The sequence below is a fragment of the Pantherophis guttatus genome, chromosome 4, assembly GCF_059756535.1.
Source record: "Pantherophis guttatus breed Tessera chromosome 4, ASM5975653v1, whole genome shotgun sequence".
NCBI lineage: Eukaryota > Metazoa > Chordata > Lepidosauria > Squamata > Colubridae > Pantherophis > Pantherophis guttatus.
Window position 1 is genome coordinate 135044761 of NC_142066.1, and position 20841 is coordinate 135065601.

At 38.7% G+C, this 20841-nt stretch overlaps 1 protein-coding gene and 1 long non-coding RNA gene across 3 annotated transcripts in view; one reads left to right on the forward strand and one right to left on the reverse strand.

The window, feature by feature from the left end:
- Nucleotides 1-1033: 1033 nt before the first annotated feature.
- On the reverse strand, nucleotides 1034-7999 carry LOC117655151 (uncharacterized). The gene is made up of 3 exons (XR_015734349.1): nucleotides 7641-7999; nucleotides 1452-1500; nucleotides 1034-1296 (listed from the first exon to the last, which is right to left on the reverse strand). It is a non-coding gene; the product is annotated as an uncharacterized LOC117655151 (long non-coding RNA).
- Nucleotides 8000-10867: 2868 nt separating this feature from the next.
- FAM171A1 (family with sequence similarity 171 member A1) overlaps nucleotides 10868-20841 on the forward strand; it is a 113336-nt gene continuing 103362 nt past the window's right edge. For both annotated transcript variants that reach the window (XM_034402284.3, XM_034402285.3), the window contains exon 1: nucleotides 10868-11395. In XM_034402284.3, coding sequence (XP_034258175.2) covers nucleotides 11176-11395 — 220 coding nt within the window. In that variant the 5' untranslated portion in view covers nucleotides 10868-11175. The remainder of the gene's footprint in view (nucleotides 11396-20841) is intronic.

The window sequence follows — 20841 nt, forward strand, 5'->3', positions numbered from 1 at the left end:
ATGAACTAATAGTGAAACCAAGTTATCAACCTTGTAATAATTCTGAACCCTTGGCCTGGATACATCGCCAAATGTTTAAATCTTTCCTAAAAGCCAACAGGCTTGGGGCCATTCTAATATCTAAGGGAGAATATTCCATAAGGCAGGAGCTACAGAGAAAAAAAAACCATCTACTTCCAGACAGTCAACACTGTTTGGCTGGCGAGATCTGCAACATGTCCTAACTGTTGGATCAAATTGGATAGGTAGAAACTCTTGGAAAAAGGTGATCCCACAGGTAAAAGGTCCCAAGTCATATACAGTTTTAAAGGTGGCAAATTGAAGTTATGATGGTGCTGAAAAAAATGACTTATGGCCAGTCCTCACTTATAGCTATTGCAGCATACCTACAGTCGTATGATCAAAATTTGAGTACTTGGCAGACATATATATTTACGATGGTTGCAGTGTCTTATGATTACTATTTGTGACCTTCCTAGAGGACTTTTGAAAAGCAAAGTCAATAGAGGAACCAAATTCACTTAATGATCCCAATGATTCACTTAACTGTGGCAAATAATATAGTAAAATAGAGTGTGACTCACTTAACAATTGCAACGTTTAGTGATGGAAGTTCCAGTCTCAATTGTGGTCGTAAGTCAAGGACTACTGTATCTGAGGTTGTTGTAGGTTTTATGGCTTTATTAGGCTAAAATGAAGCACATTGTATAAACTAGGTCATTCCATTGTAGCACTCACCCCTAAAGAAGCCATTAAAGATAGGGTCTTTCTGTCCCTTTTCTCAGATGATCAGGCCACCTGGTCCAAACACAATGACACACCTTGTGCATTTAGTGAGGCTTTAATTAAGGTAATAGTCCTTTCTAGACAGAGATGGTGAATCCAGAAATTGCAGCTGGATCAGGAACATAGTCATTCCTGAGCTCTGCCCTCAACTAGGATTGTTACCTCTCTTATGGCAGCAGGAATGCAGTCCACAGCCCAGAATCCCACAGCAGCTCTTCCACTCAGAACAACTTGTGAATCCCTTCAATCCTTTCTTTCTTGCCTTTTTCCTGTCCTGTTGCCTCTTCCCTTTTCCCCTCTGTGTTGGTGGGACGTATAGGTCTCTCCCCTGTCCTTTCATTTCAATTTCCTCCCCTCAAGACTACCTCTCTCTCCAAGTCTGCTCAGTCCTGCCCAGTTCAGAATTCAAGGAGGCAGGTTCTAGTCACCAGCCAAACATGTAGCTAACTGATCTATCAAAGTACAGTTGTTTGCAGTCAATCACAGAAATTCTTATCCAGATGGAAGGGCCTGAGTAGTGCAGAGAGAAGAGAAACACCAACAGTAATTTTAAGTCTTTGCATAATTTGCAAAATGAAAACTCTGCTGATAAAGCAGGGTTACATCATTAAAACACATGTATCCCTTGCAGTATCACAAGCTTCTTGTTTAAGCCAATCATTTACCTCCTTTTCTCCATGAAACTCCATTCTGTCTGGCAGCTTAACAAGATGGCTACCTGTTGCAGGGGAAAGCCAAGCAGAAATTTAGCTGATTATGATTCATGTGTACAGTATAAACTCAGTACTAGGCAGAAAGGACTGATGCAGAGAGAAGAGATTGTGGTTGCAGCAACCAACAGAATTGACAGGCTTTCAGAGCAGCATGGTAGACTGAGCACAATTGCTCTTTGCAAAGGAACAAACAGCAGAAATAGGACAAGGATCACTTATGTTTGGCTCCAAATACATTCTCTCTGCAAAGGGATTGCAAAACAAGTGGGTTTGAGAGATCTGGAAGCTGGTCAAATATTAATCTTGCTAAGCCACTTCTTAGGGACACTTCAAAGGGACGTGGTTGTCAATTGAAAGGTCAGCAGTTCAGCGGTTCGAATCCCAAGTGCCTCATAATAGGGTGAGCTTCCATTACTTGTCCCAGCTTCTGCCAATCTAGCAGTTTGAAAACACGTAAAAAATGCAAGTAGAAAAGTAGGGACCACCTGTGGTAGGAAGGTAACAGTGTTCCATGCGCCTTTGGCGTTTAGTCATGTTGGCCACATGACCACGGAAACGTCTTTGGACAATGCTGGCTCTTCGGCTTTGAAACGGAGATGAGCCCCCTAGAGTTGGGAATGACTAGCACATATGTGCAAGAGGAACCTTTACCTTTACCTTTAAGCCACTTCTGGTGCCTTTTAAAGCGACACTGAGTTCACCTACTTTTTCTCTTAATTCAAATCTAATCCTTGACCAGCCTTTGTGATACAAAAGGTATAATACAAAAGAAAAATAACCTAACATCACAACTTGACCGGAGCAATTATAGCACATATTTGCACATATTAGGAAATCGTATGAGAACATGAGCAAGAGTTTCTACTTCTTTGGATTCAAAAGGGCAAATTCTCTGCAAATAAGGAGCCCCATGAAATCTTCCAACCAGCAGAGCTGATGGGAGGGCATCAAAAGGCACATCTTTGTTTCCTTAGAATTAGATTGCAGTGATACCCTAGAGTACGGTACAAGTAGTCAACTTACAACACTTTGTTTAATGACTGTTCAAAGTTGCAATGGCACTGAAAAGTGTGTCTTATGACCACTTTTCACACTTACGACTGTTGCGGCATCCCTATTGTCTTGTGATCAAAATTCAGACAGTTGGCAACTGGCTCATACTTATGATAGTTGCAGTGTCCCAGGGTCATTGGATCACCTTTTGCAATCTTCTGACGAGCAAAGTCAATGAGGAAGCCAGATTCATTTAACAACCATGTTATTAATTTAGCAACTTCAGTGATTCACTTAACAACTGTGACAAGAATGGCGGTAAAATGGGGCATAATTCATTGAACAAATGTCTCACTTAGCAACAGAAATTTGGGACTCAATTGTGGTATAGGCTATCTGTATAGGCTTGCAAATGTCTAACATTTGGCAATAGGGGCACTAATAATAATAATAATAATAATAATAATAATAATAATAATAATAATAATAATAATGTATCAGATTTGGAAGATGAACCATACGGACTGTGACACCAGTGAACAAAGGTTAATGGACCAACGACGTGTAATCCTAAACCACAAATTTTTCACTACAGAAGAATTAATAGCAATAGAAGAGAAAGCAATTAATGGTCTGAGTACAATAACAAAGAGGAGTAACATCAAGAATGATTTCCAGACTCAAAAGCAAATTGAGGAAGAAAGGGAAGAAGAGGATACTGAAATGGATGAAGATAAAGAACAAGGAAGCACTAAAGAACAAACACCAACAGATAGTGCTCAATTAGTTGGAAAAATAAAGCACCAAATGGAAGATGATGAAAGAACACGTTTGCCAAAGCTGAACCAAGTGAACTGGAAAGAATTGAGAAATGTACTAAAAAAGGTCAATGAGGCTGTGCAAACTATTCGAACCACTACATTAGCCGAAACAAACCAACTGATGTATGCAGCAGCTGTCATAACCACCAAAGAACTGGGGTTGAAAATACAAAAGAACCAAAGAGGCAAGAAGGGGAAGCCTAAGTGGAAAATTCGGTTAGAATTGAAGATCAAAAAAGTACGTGGAGATTTGAGCAACTTGAAGAACCTAAGGCAAGGTCAGCTAAAGAACAAGCAGGTCAAAAGCAACCTGGAAGCAAGATACGATCTAAGGAATAAGGAGATTGCAATAGTAATTGAAGAGCTGAAGCAGAGGGTTGTTGCCATCGCTGAAAAGATTAAAAGGTATGAAAACCGAGTAACTCAGTTCAAGGAAAACTCACAGTTCAGAGCAAATCAGCACCAGTTTTATAAGAATTTAGAAAATGGAAATGGAGTAACAACAAATGAAAAGCCTGATAAAGAGAAAGCTCTGAAATTCTGGAAGAATTTGTGGGAAAATAACAAGAAGCACAACAGAAATGCAAAATGGATCAAACAGGTTGAGGACTCTATTAAAATGCATAAAATGGAAGACATGAAAATAACAAAAGCAATGGTGCAAAGACAGTCAAGAAAAGTGAAGAACTGGAGTGCACCTGGACCGGAGGAGCTGCATGGCTTCTGGTTAAAGGCACTTACAAGTCTGCACAAAAGATTGGCAACCCAAATGAACCAGATCCTAAAAACACCTGAAAATGATGGATGGATGACAACTGGAAGGACATTTTTGATCCAAAAAGATAAAGAAAAAGGAAAGGATCCTGGAAATTATAGGCCAATCACCTGCTTGCCAACAACATACAAGCTTCTTACTGGTATCATTGCAAACCAAATCTATGGATACCTGGAAAGAAATAACTTGCTTCCTGTAGAACAGAAAGGATGCTGCAAAAACTCAGGAGGAACAAAAGATCAATTGCTGATTGACAAGCTAATCCTAAAGAACTCAAAGAAAAGACGAACCAACCTGTTCATGGCTTGGATAGACTATAAGAAAGCATTTGATTCAGTTCCCCATAGCTGGATCAAGAAATGCCTGGAAATCTTAGGCATCAGCAGCAACATACAAAAATTCATGGAATCTTCAATGAACCTCTGGAAAACAAAACTTATGGCTAATGAAGAAGAACTGGGTGAAGTTGAAATTAAACGAGGCATTTTCCAGGGCGATTCCCTTTCACCCCTACTTTTTATACTCTCAATGCTACCACTGACAATCATTTTGAAGAAGATGAACTGTGGATACGAACTTGCAAAGAAAGGACTGAAAATCTGGCACTTGATGTACATGGATGATTTGAAGCTGTTTGGTAAAACAAAAGCTGAACTGAATTTATTAATTGAAAACACAAAAGAATTCAGCCAAGACATTGGTATGCAGTTTGGAATTGACAAATGTGCAACAATAGCAACCAAAGCAGGCAAGATCATAGAAGAGGATGGAATAGAACTAGAGAATGAAGAAATGATAAAGGCAGTAAAATCAGAAGAAGGCTACAAGTACTTGGGGATTTTAGAAGCCTCTGACTTAATGCATAATAAAGTCAAGGAATTAACTTCAGCCAAGTACATTCGACGAATTCGTAAGATATTAATGTCCAAATTGAGTGGAGGAAACATCATAAAAGCCATAAATACCTGGGCTATACCTGTGATTAGATACTCTGCAGGAATAATTGACTGGACCCAGATGGAGTTAGACAATTTGGACAGAAAAACAAGGAAGCTTATGACAATGAATCATGCCTTGCACCCTAAAAGTGATGTTGACCGATTATATTTACCAAGAGCAAAGGGTGGTCGAGGACTCCTACAAGTAAAGCAGACTGTGGAAGAAGAAAAATGCAGCTTGAATGGTTACATCCAGAAAAGTGAAGAACCAATGATTAAGGAAGTAAATAAAGGAGGTCTTTTAAAGACAACTAAAACAAAAGCAGAATATAAGAAAGAAGTAATTGAGCAGCGAGCTGAAAATTGGAAACACAAAGCTTTGCATGGCCAATACTTGAAAAGTATTGAAGGCAAAGCTGACCAGAAACTAACTTGGAACTGGTTAAGATCAGGAGTACTGAAAAAAGAAACAGAAAGCTTTATTTTGGCAGCTCAAGAACAAGCCCTAGCCACAAACTGTATGAAGGCAAAAATTCAACATGTTACCACCAACAGCAAATGCCGCCTCTGCAATGAAAAAGAAGAGACAGTTGACCACCTGATCAGTGGGTGCAGCAAAATTTCACAAACTGACTACCTACAACGCCATGACCGTGTTGCTAAAATCATTCACTGGAAATTGTGCCAGAAGTTTGGATTTGAGTACAGCAAAAACCACTGGGAACATCAGGTTGAGAAAGTTTTAGAGAATGAGAAACTCAAGATCTTGTGGGACTTTAGGATTCAGACTGACAGGCACTTGGTCCACAACACACCTGACATAACAATAGTTGAAAAGAAAAAAGTATGGTTCATTGACATTGCAATACCTGGTGATGCACGAATTGAAGATAAGCAGCAAGAAAAAATCACTTACAAATTGAAGTTGAGCGACTGTGGAAAAAGAAATCGTGTGTTGTCCCGATTGTAATTGGAGCCCTCGGAGCAATACCCAAAGGGCTACCCCGCTATTTAGAAATTCTAAATTTGCCGGACTTAAAACATTTTGACTCTACAAAAAACCACCTTACTCGGAACAGCTTACATCCTCCGACGATACCTTAACAGTTCCTAGGTCCTTGGTTAGGACTCGAGCTGCTGAGCTATTAACCAGCCTCAAAGGCTGTGAATCTCACTAAAGATTAACTAATAATAATAATAATAATAATAATAATAATAATAATAACTACTACTACTACTACTACTACTACTACTACTTTATTGTCATTGTACGTGTATACACAGTATACCCATGCAACGAAATTCACTTAACATCCAAAGACCAGGTCCAACACACATAACAATCCGTAAACACATTCCCACCCACTACAATTCCCCACCCCTAAACCATGCTATCATTTTGATTATCATTGTCCCTAATTCTGATAGAAAATAATATTTGTAACTCTGGGTTGAACTGTGAGATCCTTGATACTGAGTACTATAACAGTATATAAAAATAAGACAAAACCCTACTCCCTTCTAGCACGGATGATGTTATCTAGTTTGGTCATGAAAAGTCTGCAAGAAAGCCACCAGGCTCAGAGCACTAAGAACCCCACAGTCCCCGATTCTCTCTTTTACTATTGATTTGGCCTTCCCTAGGGTTAATTGGCCTAAATATTCAGCAGAGAGACTAAGACTACAAAGTACAGATATCATGCCTATGCTTATCTTAATTATTTTAGGATGTTGCTTTTGCTGCTTTCTTTGGAGTTAAGAATTTTCCAAAAAACCAACTATATCAGATTTTTTTCCCATTCTGGACAAGGAACCCTTAGTAATTTTAAGAATTAACAAAAGCTTTAATTTTTAGAAAATAACAAAAGGGGACTAAACTATTGTTTCAGAACAGTTAAGGGTCTAGATGCTCTTGAACAAATATTTCCTGTGAGGTGCTTAAATTTTTATAAAACAGTATATGAAATCTTTGAAACTAATTGTAAGAAATCCTCCTATGAGAAAGTCTTGTTGATTAGAAAATAAACAGATAATAAAAGAGGACTTGAAGGAAATAATAAAAGTTTATTCTTAAAGGAGAACAGACCTATTAAAACAATGGAATAACACTATTTGACTATAGAATAGAATAAGGCTGTTTGGGAACAATCTATTCAAACAATACTTATAAGATTGATTGATTGCGGAAGATATAGAAGAATAACAGATATTATTGAACAAAACAGAGGCCAAGACTCTATTTTGAAAGTATATTTGGAGTTTTAAAAAGTGCTGGGTTATAAAAGTGATATCGAAAAAGATATAGTGGATCTGAAGATTTAATAATTCCAGACCGTAAGAATGATATGGAAAATCATGCCAGAATGAATTTACAAATGAAACCAGTTGATGTCTTAATAACCAAGAAACTTATAAACGAACATAATTTAGCTCAGTCTTCCCTAAACCATATTCTGAAATTTCTGGGGGTTGCAGCTCCAATACCAGTTTAAGCAAATCTGCCTGCCCTAGTTGTTAGCAGAGTATTTTATGTTCTTGATGCTACCTTTCTAATCAGTGCTGTTCCTACCATATTATTGCAATTCTAACATTCCTAGGCAATTCTTCCGGGCACCTACTTTTCTATTAAACTTTTAAAAAAGAAAATGCAGTGAAATATTTCAGTGAAGATTCTCAGTCATCCAAGTAGAATTGTCTGAAAGTTGAGTCATGGCAACTGGACTTATTTTCTTGTTGGTTTGAGACAGTCCACCATTCATCCAAGCAGCTTCTTCTATCTGAGCAAGTTGGTTAGGAGAATCTGAGCAGTGGTGGGTTGCTACCGGTTCTCGCGAATCGGTAGTGGAAATTTTGAGTAGTTCGGAGAACTGGTAAATATCACCTCTGCCTGGCCCCGCCCCCAATCTATTCGCTGCCTCCCGAGTCCCAGCTGATCGGCTAGAAGGAAAAAAAACTGTTTAAACTCTTGCCGCGGCGCTTCAACACCGCTCTTGCCACAACGCTTCACCGGGCCGCCCTACAGCTGTAAAAGGCAGTGTGATAGTAGACCAGTGCGCTCCAAAAACAAATGGATAGATTGGTACAGCTCTGCAAGCAGTTAAAAGCCTGGTAGACCAGTACCTCTGTTAAATCTAAAGAATTGTCACATGACCATCAAGCCACGCCCACAGAACTGGTAGTAAAAAATTTTAGAACCCACCCCTGAATCTGAGTAGGCAGAGAGCCGTTGGAATGTACCAACTTCTAAAAATTGAAGGGTAGGTGATTCTGTAGTCTGCTACTTTTCTTGTTTTCATATTCCCACACCAATTTCAGGGTTTCTTCCACAAAATGCATGACAATATATCAACCAAGATTCTGAAGAAGCTGCTTGGATGAGCAGTGAAACATCTCAAACCCAAAAGAAAATAAGTCATGTTGCCATGACTCAGTTTTCAGACAATTCTACCTAGATGAATAAGAATCCTCATCAAAATATTGCCATGCACTTTAGGGAAGAAACCCTGAGGATGGGTGGGAATATGAAAAGACAGCAAGAAAAATAGCAGATTACAGGAATAACCTACCCTTCAATTTTTAGAAGTTGGTACATTCCAACGGCTCTCTGCCTACTCAGATTTCCCTAACCAACTAGCTCAGACTGAAGAAGCTACTTGGATGAGCAGTGAAACATGTTAAACCAACAAGAAAATAATTCCAGTTGCCATGACTCAACTTCCAGGCACTGAAATATTATTTATGTGACCTTTTCCTAAGAAATAAAGTTTTTTTGGGGGGGGCGGGGATTTCTTGCCATTTTGCCTCCATGGGGCAAAGAAAAGAAAAGGGGGGAAAGATGACAGAAATAGTATGCATTTATGGAAACAAAAAATAGAACTATTTATAGTCAGTAATTCATTACTATGGTTGTTGCAGCATAGGAGCAGATGCAGGATATATCCATACAAAGATTGTGAGCTCCTTTCCAAAAATAATCTGAACAATTTTAAAAAATGCTAAAGGAGAGATAATTAACAGTAGTTGCAAGAAACTCTTGCCCATACAACTGGCTTGTTAAGGATGATAGGAACCCAGAAGGAGATTAGTGCTCAGGAACTTGCAATGCTAGCCTTATGGAATGATTTTGCCCCAGAGATCCATGGAGTCCGCATATATATTCATTGATACTTATTCCATGGGGACACTGCTCAACTTCCAAACTGACTATGGGCAATTCACAAATTGGAACACATGGTGCTATCCTGGAAGTCTCTGAAAACTAGGCCTTGTTCTCCCAGGTCTTGTTAGAGATAGGGTGCTGCTGATATCCTTAGCTGATTCGCAGTTTAAGGTGCTTTTGTTTTTCTAGTTTAAGCTGTTCTTTGAACAGCTGTTCAAAGTTGTTCTGGAGTCAAGTGCAGGGAGGGAGAAGAAGATAGAGAGAAAAAGAGGGAGAAAAAGGGGAACGTTTAAAATATAATCTATACTGGGAGTAGTTTTAGATAAAGGTTTGCCTCAACATATGTGCTAGTCGTTCCTGACTCTAGGGGATGGTGCTCATCTGTTTCAAAGCCGAAGAGCCAGCGCTGTCCGAAGATGTCTCCGTGGTCATGTGGCTGGCATGATTAAACGCCAAAGGCGCACGGAATGCTGTTACCTTCCCACCAAAGGTGGTCCCTATTTTTCTACTTGCATTTTTTACATGCTTTCGAACTGCTAGGTTGGTAAAAGCTGCGACAAGTAACAGGAGCTCACCCTGTTATGTGGCACTAGGGATTCAAACCGCTGAACTGCTGACCTTTCGACTGAAAGTTCAGTATCTTAGCCATTGAGCCACCGCATCCCCTATTCTATTTTAGATAGAACCTAATAATTTTTTCAAGTTATTTTCCCCAGCTTTTCATTTTTTTGAATTTATTTCTTGCCATTTACATGTGAATTTAGAATGTTTACATCCAAATGTCTCTGTGTGGGGAGGTTATATATATAGTCGCCAAAAATATCACACTCATCCAATACATGTCCTCGTCCATCTTTATTATTATTTTTATTCAGGAAACTATCACAAAATAGAGGGATGTATGTACTGGTGCAGGAAATATTGACTTTAATAACTTTGTTAAATATGAATCTAATCTCTCATTCATAGCCAAAAATGTCATGTACGGCGATAGCAATTTTTGGAATATACATTTATCTTTTCTGAAAATATTTACACTTTGCTTTCTACTAATATTGTAACTCTTGCTATTTGTGATAATTGATTGAAAGATTGATAATATTAACAATAAGTTAAAAATAGACACATATAACATAAAAACCATTGCTTGCATATCTTCAGAATATAAATGCTGACAACTGTCTGGAAAAAGGTTGGCATTTTACATGATAGAAATATAAATGGAGACAAATATACCTATCCCAGGATAATATTGCAACATTAACTGTTGATAAAGATAGGCAGGTTCAATGAATTTTCCCCAGAAATTTGTTTCTGCTAATCTAGGTGCCTGGAACCCACGCCTGGAATAGACAGTTTGTGTTTGTAAGCGGTTAAAACACTGGGTGGAAACCAGATCTTGTCCCACTTTTGGCTCCGGTTGACCTTGGGCCAATCACTCTGTCTCACTTCTAGGAAGCAAGAAATAGCCAACTGTTTCTGAAATCCCTCCCCCCCGCCCCCCCAAATCGCAAGGACTACAGTAAGACTAACTCGAAGACACACCTTTAAGTGTTTCTGCTTGCATAGTGTTACAGGTAAGATGTGCAGACCAGTTCTTAAATAGACCAGGGTCTTAACTCCTGCAGTACTAACCCAATGGCTTCTGGGGCGCGATGGTGAAAACGACCCCCAAGCTAGTCAGCAGGGGGAGCTCCGAAGTTCTGGCTGGTTCGTCTCTGAGCTGAGGACACAGCCGTGGAAGGGAGAGAGAAAGGAAGGGGTTAAGCAAACTGAGGATGGTGGAGGAGCCTCGCTGCCTCTTTAGGGAGAGCCACCCGCTGTTCGTTTCCCCTCGCAGCCCCCTCAGCCGTCGCGCTGCAACCGAGGCCCGCGCAGCGGTGCCGGCGCTCAGCGCGAAGGTGACAATGCGGCCTCTCCAGCGGCAGCGGCAGCCGCCGGCGTGGGCAAGGGGCATCACGGTGGGCCACGCGGAGGAAGCCAGCTTCTGATGCGTTCTCTTCACACCTCCTCCTACCTCCTCTTGGGCAGCGGCTCCGACGGTCCCCTCCCTCCCCGCCTCCTCTTCTTTCCCGGCGGCAGCGGCAGCGGTTGCCACGGCAGGGGAAAAATGAGTAGGGCGGCGGCGGCGGCACTTCTCCTCTGCCTACTGGGCTGTAACGTGTGGAAGGCGGTGACCAAAACCTTGGCGGCGCCCGATGCGGCTCAAGGTCGGTGAGGACAGGACACAAGTGGGGCAGGGGCCGCGGACACGCTTTTGTGTGCGGCGGCGGTGAAGCGCAGCTGCCCCCTTCGGGCAGGGTCTCCGAGAACGGAGAGTATTGTGTAGGGATCCGGGAGGGGCTGCAGCGGCTGGCTGCAAGAAACAAAACCGATCCGAGCCACCTTTGGTTCTTGCCCGGAAAGGGGGCGGCGCCGCTATTGCCACCAGCGCGGCCGAGGGAAGCGGCGCCGGTGGAGCGCCTGGCTAAGGAGCAGCCTGGGGGCTTTTGTTACCGGAGTTGGGCTTTGTGCTTGCAAAACCTTTTTCCGCTTTGTTGGTCAGGGGCTCGTTCCCCGCCCCCTGCCCGCACAGGGGCTTCATTTTCACCCTTGGCTGGCTTTCTGTGCCAAACTGTTGGATTCTCTCCCTCTAGCAGCAGAGCAGCCGCGATGCTACGGCGATCGGCATTGCCTTCGTCCTCCCTCCCTCCTCAATTGTTTCCTCTTGAAAGATTCACCTTTCCCTGATGTGTGCAGTGCGAGAGGGCCCTCTTGATTTCAGCACGCTGATGCATTACAATTAAGAAAAAGGCAGGCATATTGTGTATTATGTTCTAGATAGGAAAATAAGCTAAGTATCTGTTAGATTTTGTGTTCGGTACTATATTGGGGTAAGAGGCCATTTCCGGAAAAAATGCTTTTCCATAACCTGGTTGTATCCCGATGTGTTGAACTACAAATCCTGTGAGCTACACATGGAGTTGTGACTGGGTATTGTAGTATAACCCAGCATGAGGGTACAGATTTGGACAAGGTTGCTCTGTCAGATGTTCTTGTGTGGTGCAATCTTCATGGACCTGAGTTGGCAATGGATTGTACTAAAATAGCCCCTGGAAAGTTTCTTTGCTTTCTCTGAAATCTGTTGGGAAATAGGGTTTGGAGCTCCTCAACCTGCTATCTTCGGTGATGCCTTTTTGTAGGTATACAAAAAAAAAATACAAAACTAATGTGTGACATGCTAGAAATGCCTGGTAAAACACTCATTTTTGGAATTGGCGAAGATTTGTAAAGATTCTCATATCTTTATGTGTTAGTCTAAAACAAAAATCCAGTGCTTGTATAATCTTATGTAACAAAAAAAACTTTGTGAACCAAAAGCCACAGAGGATGTGGATTTTGCTAAAATGAAATTAGAAATTAGCATTTGGGTTAATTCATTTGATAAAAGCCATTTTTTTCTAAATACAAATTGCTTCACTATTAACAATAAATTGCTCCTGTGTAATAATTGTTCTATGACAATGTTGGAAATGGACAATATACTTAAATCACCTGGTGCAATTCAGTCCTTGCACTCAAATCAGGAATGAAGGCCCTGCCCATGGTTCCATTTTTGATCTGGTTGACATTGTGGTGGCTCTACAAGGACCTTCTCAATGACTGGTTCCATCACTACCTTTCTTTAGAAGATGCATCTTCATCACTCCGTCATCTATAGGATAAAAATTACCAGTTGCTGTTTTAGATTGCTTTTCAGTTTGATTCTTTTTTTCAGATTAATTTTTTTAAAACATACAATCGGTAAAGATAGTTGGTTTTATTGATGGTTCTTTATTTATTGAATCCTGCTCTGGATATATAATAGAAAGAAGATAAGTGTAGAAATTAAATAATGTTTCTCAATTGCAATTCTTATCTTAATTTTTGGGTAAAGTTAACTGTCCTCTTTGGGCCCCTCTCTATATATTTTAGAAAGAAACCTCTTCCAAACTATTTGATCTATTGAGGATTGTATTATTAAAGCAAATTTTTATTTCTCAGTGACAACTCTGTTAGATGATGAAATATCAAATTAATTGAAATCAAATTTTGGTTTTTTATTTTTGTAGAAAAATGCTTTTAACTCTCATGTCCATACTTGTAGCCCATAAATGATTATGGGCACCATATTTTCAGAAGATATAGCAATTCCACAAGCTGTTTTGCCAGAATAAAGTGAAGGAACTTGAAATTTCAGCATGGAGAAAAGAAAACTAAGGGGAGATACTGTCAGTGTTCAGGTACATAAAAAGGTGCTATAGGGAAGGCATTCTGGAGCTAGATTTCATTGCCATGGAAACTAGGATCAGAAATAATGGGTATATATTGCAACTACCAAGATTTCCCTTAAATAAAACTAAAAATTTCTTGATGGTGATACCAGTAGAAACGCCTACCCTCAGGTTGTGATATGTCAGTTTCTTGAGGTTTTTTTTTTAGGAAGAGGCTTGGCAAGCATCTTAACTGCATCTTTTCTGCACATTGTAGAGGTTGGTATAGATGATGCCCTTTATACTTACTTCTGTGATTCAAGCAGTGCAAAATAATAAAAATCTTCAAATAATATGGATTGACAAGGAATCACAGCAGAGTCCTGCCCCCTGCTAGGTTTTAGAGGGAAAATATGCAAGCAAAGGTTATTAACCTTTAACTGGCTTCATTGTGCCCTAAAAATAAGAGGAATAACAATAGTTGCCATTATCATTTCTAAATCATTGTTCTAAATCTCTTTGGTTATATAATTAGTTTGAGTATCTGAGGTACTATGGTTTTGGGATAGTATTAGATCTGGGATGTAAGCTGGAAGATACTATTAGCATAACACTCCCCTATGATTTGTAACTTTCCTAAAGTATTGGGTTAGCCACTGCGGAAAGAGAATGTTAGATGAGACCTAATATACTGACCTAGTAACACAATTCTTACTGTTTATAATCAACCATTTTTTTCTCTTGTTATACCTTAAACAATATTCATTCTCTTAGTTTGAACTTTTCAGTTTTCAGTTCTTGAATTTCACTTGTCTTTAATGTAGCTATTTCCATACAAAGCAGCAATAAATGTAAAGAGAATTAGATAAATTCTTCTAGATAAATTCCTCACACATTAGTTAAATCATTTCTATATTCATTTTTCATTGCCTATGTCTTCTTAGGCTTTTATTATCAAAGAAAAATGATTTAACTATGCTTTAACTCAGTTTCTTGGAAAAGGGAACAGATTGCAGCTACTATAAAATAGTTTGATTTATAAATCAAGGAGAGTTTTGAAGAAGGATAGAGCTTTGTCCATATACCTGTATTATACAGCTATTGTATTGAGGACTGTCTCTCTCTTTGAAAAGTTGACCTCTTTTCTGCTTTCAGCTATGTCACTCTTGAATGAACAGCAGACATTGATTTATGCTAACTAAAGCAGTCAAATTTGTCTCAATGGTTGAAAATTCAGACATACTCCACAAATATCCCATCTAATGGATAATTTTTTGTTTATTTTTCTTCCACATAAGTGAATGCAAACATCAAAATAATTTAATAGCCTTGATGGGTGGTTGGGGATGATGGAAACATTGAGGACACTACATTTTAGAAAGGTTGTTCTATAGGAAAAATCATTTAAGATGGGAGGGGTGACTATTGATCAAAGTCAAGCTTCTATTAGTTGTTAAAATTCATTCCTTTGTTCAAAATAAAACCTTCATTTCTTACATTAGTATTATAACATATTTAATTAAATTTCAGGAGGAGAGACAGCAAACCCTGAAATACTAGAAAGATCAGAACTTCTGTCCCCAAAATGCTTTAAGCTCCACTGATATGCAGAAGTTCCTGCCTTTTTCTGTTTGCATTAGAATTGGGATTCCTAAATTTCTCTCAGTATTGTTGTAGTTTGATTGATTATGTGCCATCAAGTCATTTTCAACTCCTAGCAACAATGTAGATAGACCACATAATGTTGGGGCTAAAACTCCCAAAATTCTCAGCCTTGTCCATGTCTTTGATGTAGTTGTGTTTATTTTTTGTATTTCTTATGTCCTTCCAAAACTATTAAGCATGACCTGCAGCTACCAAAATATACCTAATTCTGAAATAGACCAATGGCTTGACATGGTATGAGGAACTTTAACATTTAATTATGTAAGAGATGCAGTAAGGGACATTTGTAGAGGAAGTAAAAAATAATCCAATATGGAGCCTTCAGTTGTGTGATTGAATGTAAAGATCCACTTTAAAAAAAAAAAAAAGGTGTGCCATGCAGATAAAAGAGGGGAAGAGGCTTTGATTGTATGGTCTTGGGAAACATCTTGATTTTTTTAAACTTCTCCACTGTAGTAACCCCTGAGAGATATATTTTTATTCTATTTTATTGATAGCTGATTGGTCCATAATGAACTTACCAAGAAAATAAAGCAAAGTGCAGAAGGACCATTTCTTCTGTAAGGCAGAGAGAGGTAGCTATTTCAGGGTTCAGATATTGTGGAATGAAGAGTGATGGGAACTATTGAAGGGTTATGTGCCAGTTAACTTCTCCTGTTCTAATTCATGCTGTTTCAAGTATAATGGAGGATGTTTCCTATTATCTGCATGAAAATATATTTCAACTGCCAATTTCTGTCCATCATCTCAGTCAGAAGCTTATTCTAGGCTAATATTGCAAGGAAATGTTATAGTGCTTTTAAATAAAAAGTGAAATGGACTTAATATATATAAAATGGCAAGAAATAGCACCCTTTAACAGGCTGAAGTACAATAATGCACTTCTTTTGCTTGCGCCTTGCCTATACTAATTTAAACTAAATGGCAAATTGTTCCACATAGAAGAGCAGATTTCAAGCAAATTACTGGATAAGTAGTCCCAACTGAATGCACTCTCTAGGAGTTAGTTCAATTTCCAGAATTCTCATCAATGACTAGGTGGTTGGAGAACTCTGGAAATTGATTCGTACATTGGAAGGACACACAGATTGGATGAAACTATGCAGAACTATGTAAAAAAAAAATCTGGTATAGAGAGCAATCATTGAGTTTTCAACTGCTGTCTTAAAATTCCTTTTCAGACATAAGCATACTATTTTCATGAGAATGACTCCTGGTTTCATAATGGTGTCAATACTTTTTCGCAAAACAGGAATCCTCTCAATAGCTCATGCTGAACAGATTTTGAAATAAAGAATATTTTCCAGATGTTTAAATGATATGGCAGAAAAATATAATCTGTTAAATAGGGGGAAAGTGGGCTTTTGTAAGCCCCCAGGTGTAGAACTAAGCTATTTTGGCTTTGTAAATAATAAATACAGTATTTTTGTATTTATATGAAAGAATGTGCCTTTTGGAAAATGCCACTTATACAGTGTTCAATTTTTTTAAAAGAAAATTATTAAGATGTGTGCTTAGATTGTAATACAAGGTCATAAAAGCAAGCAAATTATTAAGGTTATTTAAGCTAAATATAGCTAAATGTATGCCTGTATGAGCAATATTTTAAGGCAAGCCTTTGGCTGGGCAAATGCATAATAGCTGCAAACTAAAATTATGCATAATTTAAAAATCTGTTTACAGTATCCAGTTTTGCTTTTTTTCCCCCTTTTTTTTAAAACTAATCCTTAATTTCCAGAACTTTTTTGGAAAAATGTTAATTGTTGATTGGGAAGGGGAAAACATACATCCTACATATCAAATGCAGATAAACTCTTGCTATAAGTTATAGTTTTAATACATTTTTAAAACAACTTTCTGGTGGCAAGTGGGGACTTGCTCTTATGTTGTCACTAGAAGAAAATAGTGGTTTAAGCTTCTTTTCTTCAAGGTAATTTAAATAGGCTGAGCCTATCAAAAGCTAAAGATGTCTCTATTATTACTTGTTTATCAATGAAAATCCAGGAAAAATATTGCCTTTTATTGTTTCATCCTGTAATATAACAATAATGATTAAATGGAAGTTCTTATGAGTTTCAAGCCTGGAATGTGGCTTGTAGTCTAAATCTTCCCAGTTTGAAATCTTACTAAATTAACTAGCCCAAATATTATATCTATGAACAGATCTCAAAATATAATTATTGATTTAGATTATTTCCTTACATCATAGAAGGGGAATTTATACCTGTCTTAAATATTCCTAACAGCCCAATCTAACATGGACCATAGTTGGAAATGATGTGAAATGTAGTCAAATGACATATAAGCCATACTTTGGTTTAATATCTATAGTGACATTCTGGCACTACAAAACACTATTCACAGACAAAGTTAAAAACTAATAAGTGTTGTGACCTGAAATGTATTTGAATATAAGTAGCTCTGGTTGATAGTTGGGCTGTTCATCTGAGCTCCGAGTTTGGCAATTTGATTGCAAACGTTTCATCACCACTCGAGGAAACATTGCCAGTGTGTAGCCGAAGAAACAACATCCACACTAATTTGCATCACATAAAAAGGTATTTAAAGGCCAGTGCTCTCACAGATGAGCACAATTCAAAGCACACTGATGATGTCTCCTTGAACGGTGATGAAACGTTTGCAATCAAATTGCCAAGCTTGGAGCACAGACTGGTAGCCTAGTGTTGAGACTGTCTTTTCTCTCTTGCTGTTCTTGCTATTTTTCCCTTGTTTTCCAACCCATTAGATAACTAGAAGACTCACTCATCAGACTTATTAAAATCTCAAACTTGCAATCTATTTGGCCTTGTATTTATCCTGAGGCTATTTTTTAGTAGAATTATGCATCATTTGTCTTTGGACAGTTGCCTATCATCAGCAATAGTGATGGGGTACTGTGCAAAGTGAAGGCAAATCTCTGAATAGCACCAGCCTCACAGTGCCATCTACATGCATTGGATTAAAATTTATAACACCCCCCTCAGCATGATCATTGAAGATGTGAATTGTAATAGTCCAATAAATCTAAATGATATCCAGTTAGCAAGATTGTTAAACTTCTTCTTCATTAAAAAAAAACATTATTTGCCAATGTTGAATTACGAATCAGTGATATGTTGAATTACAAAGAAGTAGTGTATCAGTTTGTGTGTGTGGAGGGGGGTTTCTCTGTGGTTCTCTGCACCCCTGTAGTGCAGGGGTGTCAAACTCAAGGCCTGTGAGGTGCTTAGATCTGGCCCGTGGGGCCACCTTGGAAACAGCAAAGAACTGGCCCGCAGTGCCTCTGCCAGTGAAAACGGCCCTCCCAAGCTCCATTTTCGCTGGCAGAGGGTTGCAGGAGCATGTCGCAGCCGAAAACGGAGATCATGAGCCTGTTTTTGCTGTCAGAGTGCTTGAGCCACCACAGCCACCCCCAAAATGAATGACCCCAAGCTGGCCACACCCACCCCAGCCCCCCATGTTAAAACACAACCCTGATTCAGCCCTCAATGAAATTGAATTTGACACCCCTGTTATAGTGGATAGTTTCCGGAAAACTTCAAAGAAGAATTCCAGCATGATCTGTAGACTTGTTCTTTTAGGATTTTACTGCGGTTGAGGTTACCACCACCACCACCGGCCTCCATGTTAGATTTACATGGGCAAGTTACATAACTTACATTGCTGAGAAGAGTTGCTGTGCTTACCTTCTGTTCGATCAGCTTAGACTAGAATGAGTCTAAAAAACTAGCTTTTCTTAAACATCTGACTCTGTTACTTAAAACAAGTGTGGGTCCTTGATATATAGCATTTCCCAATATTTAATGCGTTTAAAGAAATGATTCTCTAATTCAAACATTTCTCAACCTCAACAGTTTTAAAATATGTGGACTTTAACTTCAAGAATCCCCCAGCTGGGGAATTATAGGAGTTGAAGCCAATGCATCTTAAATTTGTTGTGATTAGGAAACATTGTTGTAACACATGAAATTCCTGCAAATCTTTAAAATGCCAGAGGTTCTTTATACGCGGGCTTCTTATACTACAGTGAGGAGGAGCAAAGGTTTTTCTAATCTCTTAGTCCTTTAAAAATTAGAATTCTTTATTGGCCAAGTGTGATTGGACACACAAGGAATTTGTCTCTGGCGCATAAACTCTCAGTGTACATACAAGCAACAAGTGATAAATCATAATTATAGTCATACATTCATCATAAATCATAAGATACAACATTCAGTGATAGTAATAGGATACCAAGTAAGCAATCCACTAAGGTACTAAATAAAAAATTAAAATAAATCGTAAGATATAAGCAATATGCTGACTCTGTAAACTGCTTAGAGAGGGCTGTAGAGTACTGTAAAGGGGTATATAAGACTTAAGGTTATTGCTATTGCTATAAGCAACAAAGTTATAGTCATAAGAAGCTAGGGAAATAGATAATAGAAAAAATGAGAAGGATAATAGTAATATAATCCTATTGGACAGTTTGACTGTTGTGGGAATTAGTTGTTTAGCAAAATAGTGGCATGGGGAAAAACTGTCCTTGTGTCGAATTGTTTTGGCATGCAATGCCTCTAGCATCATCTTCAGGGAAGAAGTTGAAATAGTTTATGTCCAGGTTGTGAGGGGTCTCTAAATATTTTCACAATCCTCTTTCTGGCTCATGCAATTCCTCAATGGGAGGCAGGCTGGTAGCAATTGTTTTTTTCTGCAGTTCTAACTATCTGTTGAAGTCTTTGTCTGTCTTATTTGGTTGCAGTGCCAAACCAGACAGTTATAGAGGTGCAAATGACAAACTCAGTAATTCCTTTGTAGAACTGAATCAGCAGCTCCTTGGGCATTCTGAGTTTTCTGAGTTAGCATAGGAAGAACATTCTATGTTATACTTTTTTTAATGACATTTTTAATGATAGGTGTCCATTTTAAGTCTTGAGATATTATAGAACCTAGAAACTTGAAGGTCTCTGCTATTGATACTTGTCTAGTATTGTAAGAGGTGGTAGAATAAGGGGGCTTCTCCTAAAATCTATTATCATTTCTACAGTTTTGAGAGTGTTTAGTTCAAGATTGTTTCAGTCACACTACAAGGCTAGTTGTTCAACTTCTCGTCTGAATGCACGTACGTTGTTGTCTCAAATGAGACCAATCACTGTTGTATACTGCTTCATAGTGCTTTTACAGCCCTCTCTAAGTGGTTTTACAGAGTCAGCATATTGCCCCCAACAATCTGGGTCCTCATTTTACTGACCTCGGAAGGATGGAAGGCCAAGTCAACCTTGAGCTGGTGAGATTTGAACTGCCAAACTGCAGCTAGCAGTCAGTTGAAATATCCTGCAGTGCTGCACTCTAACCACTGTGCCACCTTGGCTCGGAATAAAAGCTATATTTAATGTAAATTGCTTTGGATAAATAATGCAAAAGATGCAATCTCTAAATAACATTCCTCAGTTTAGTGATATCCAGATGAGGTAACTGAAATCCTTATTGGAAGCTTCTGGCTTTAGTTTATGGAGGTTGCACTCAAGTGCATCTGGAGGGCATCAGGTTGGAGACAACTGTTCTGAAAGGATCATAAAATTGTTTTGATGATCAAATGGTAGATTGAGAAACGGTAGATTGAGGATAATGTTTACATATGTATTGCAGTGGCTGATGATAACACAAGACTTAACCTATGCATAGGGTGGAAATCGCTCACCCTACCAGAAATTCCTTTTTAAAGTCACATTCATCCTAATATAGCTCCATGTATTTTCAAGTTTCCTTTTTATCTTTAC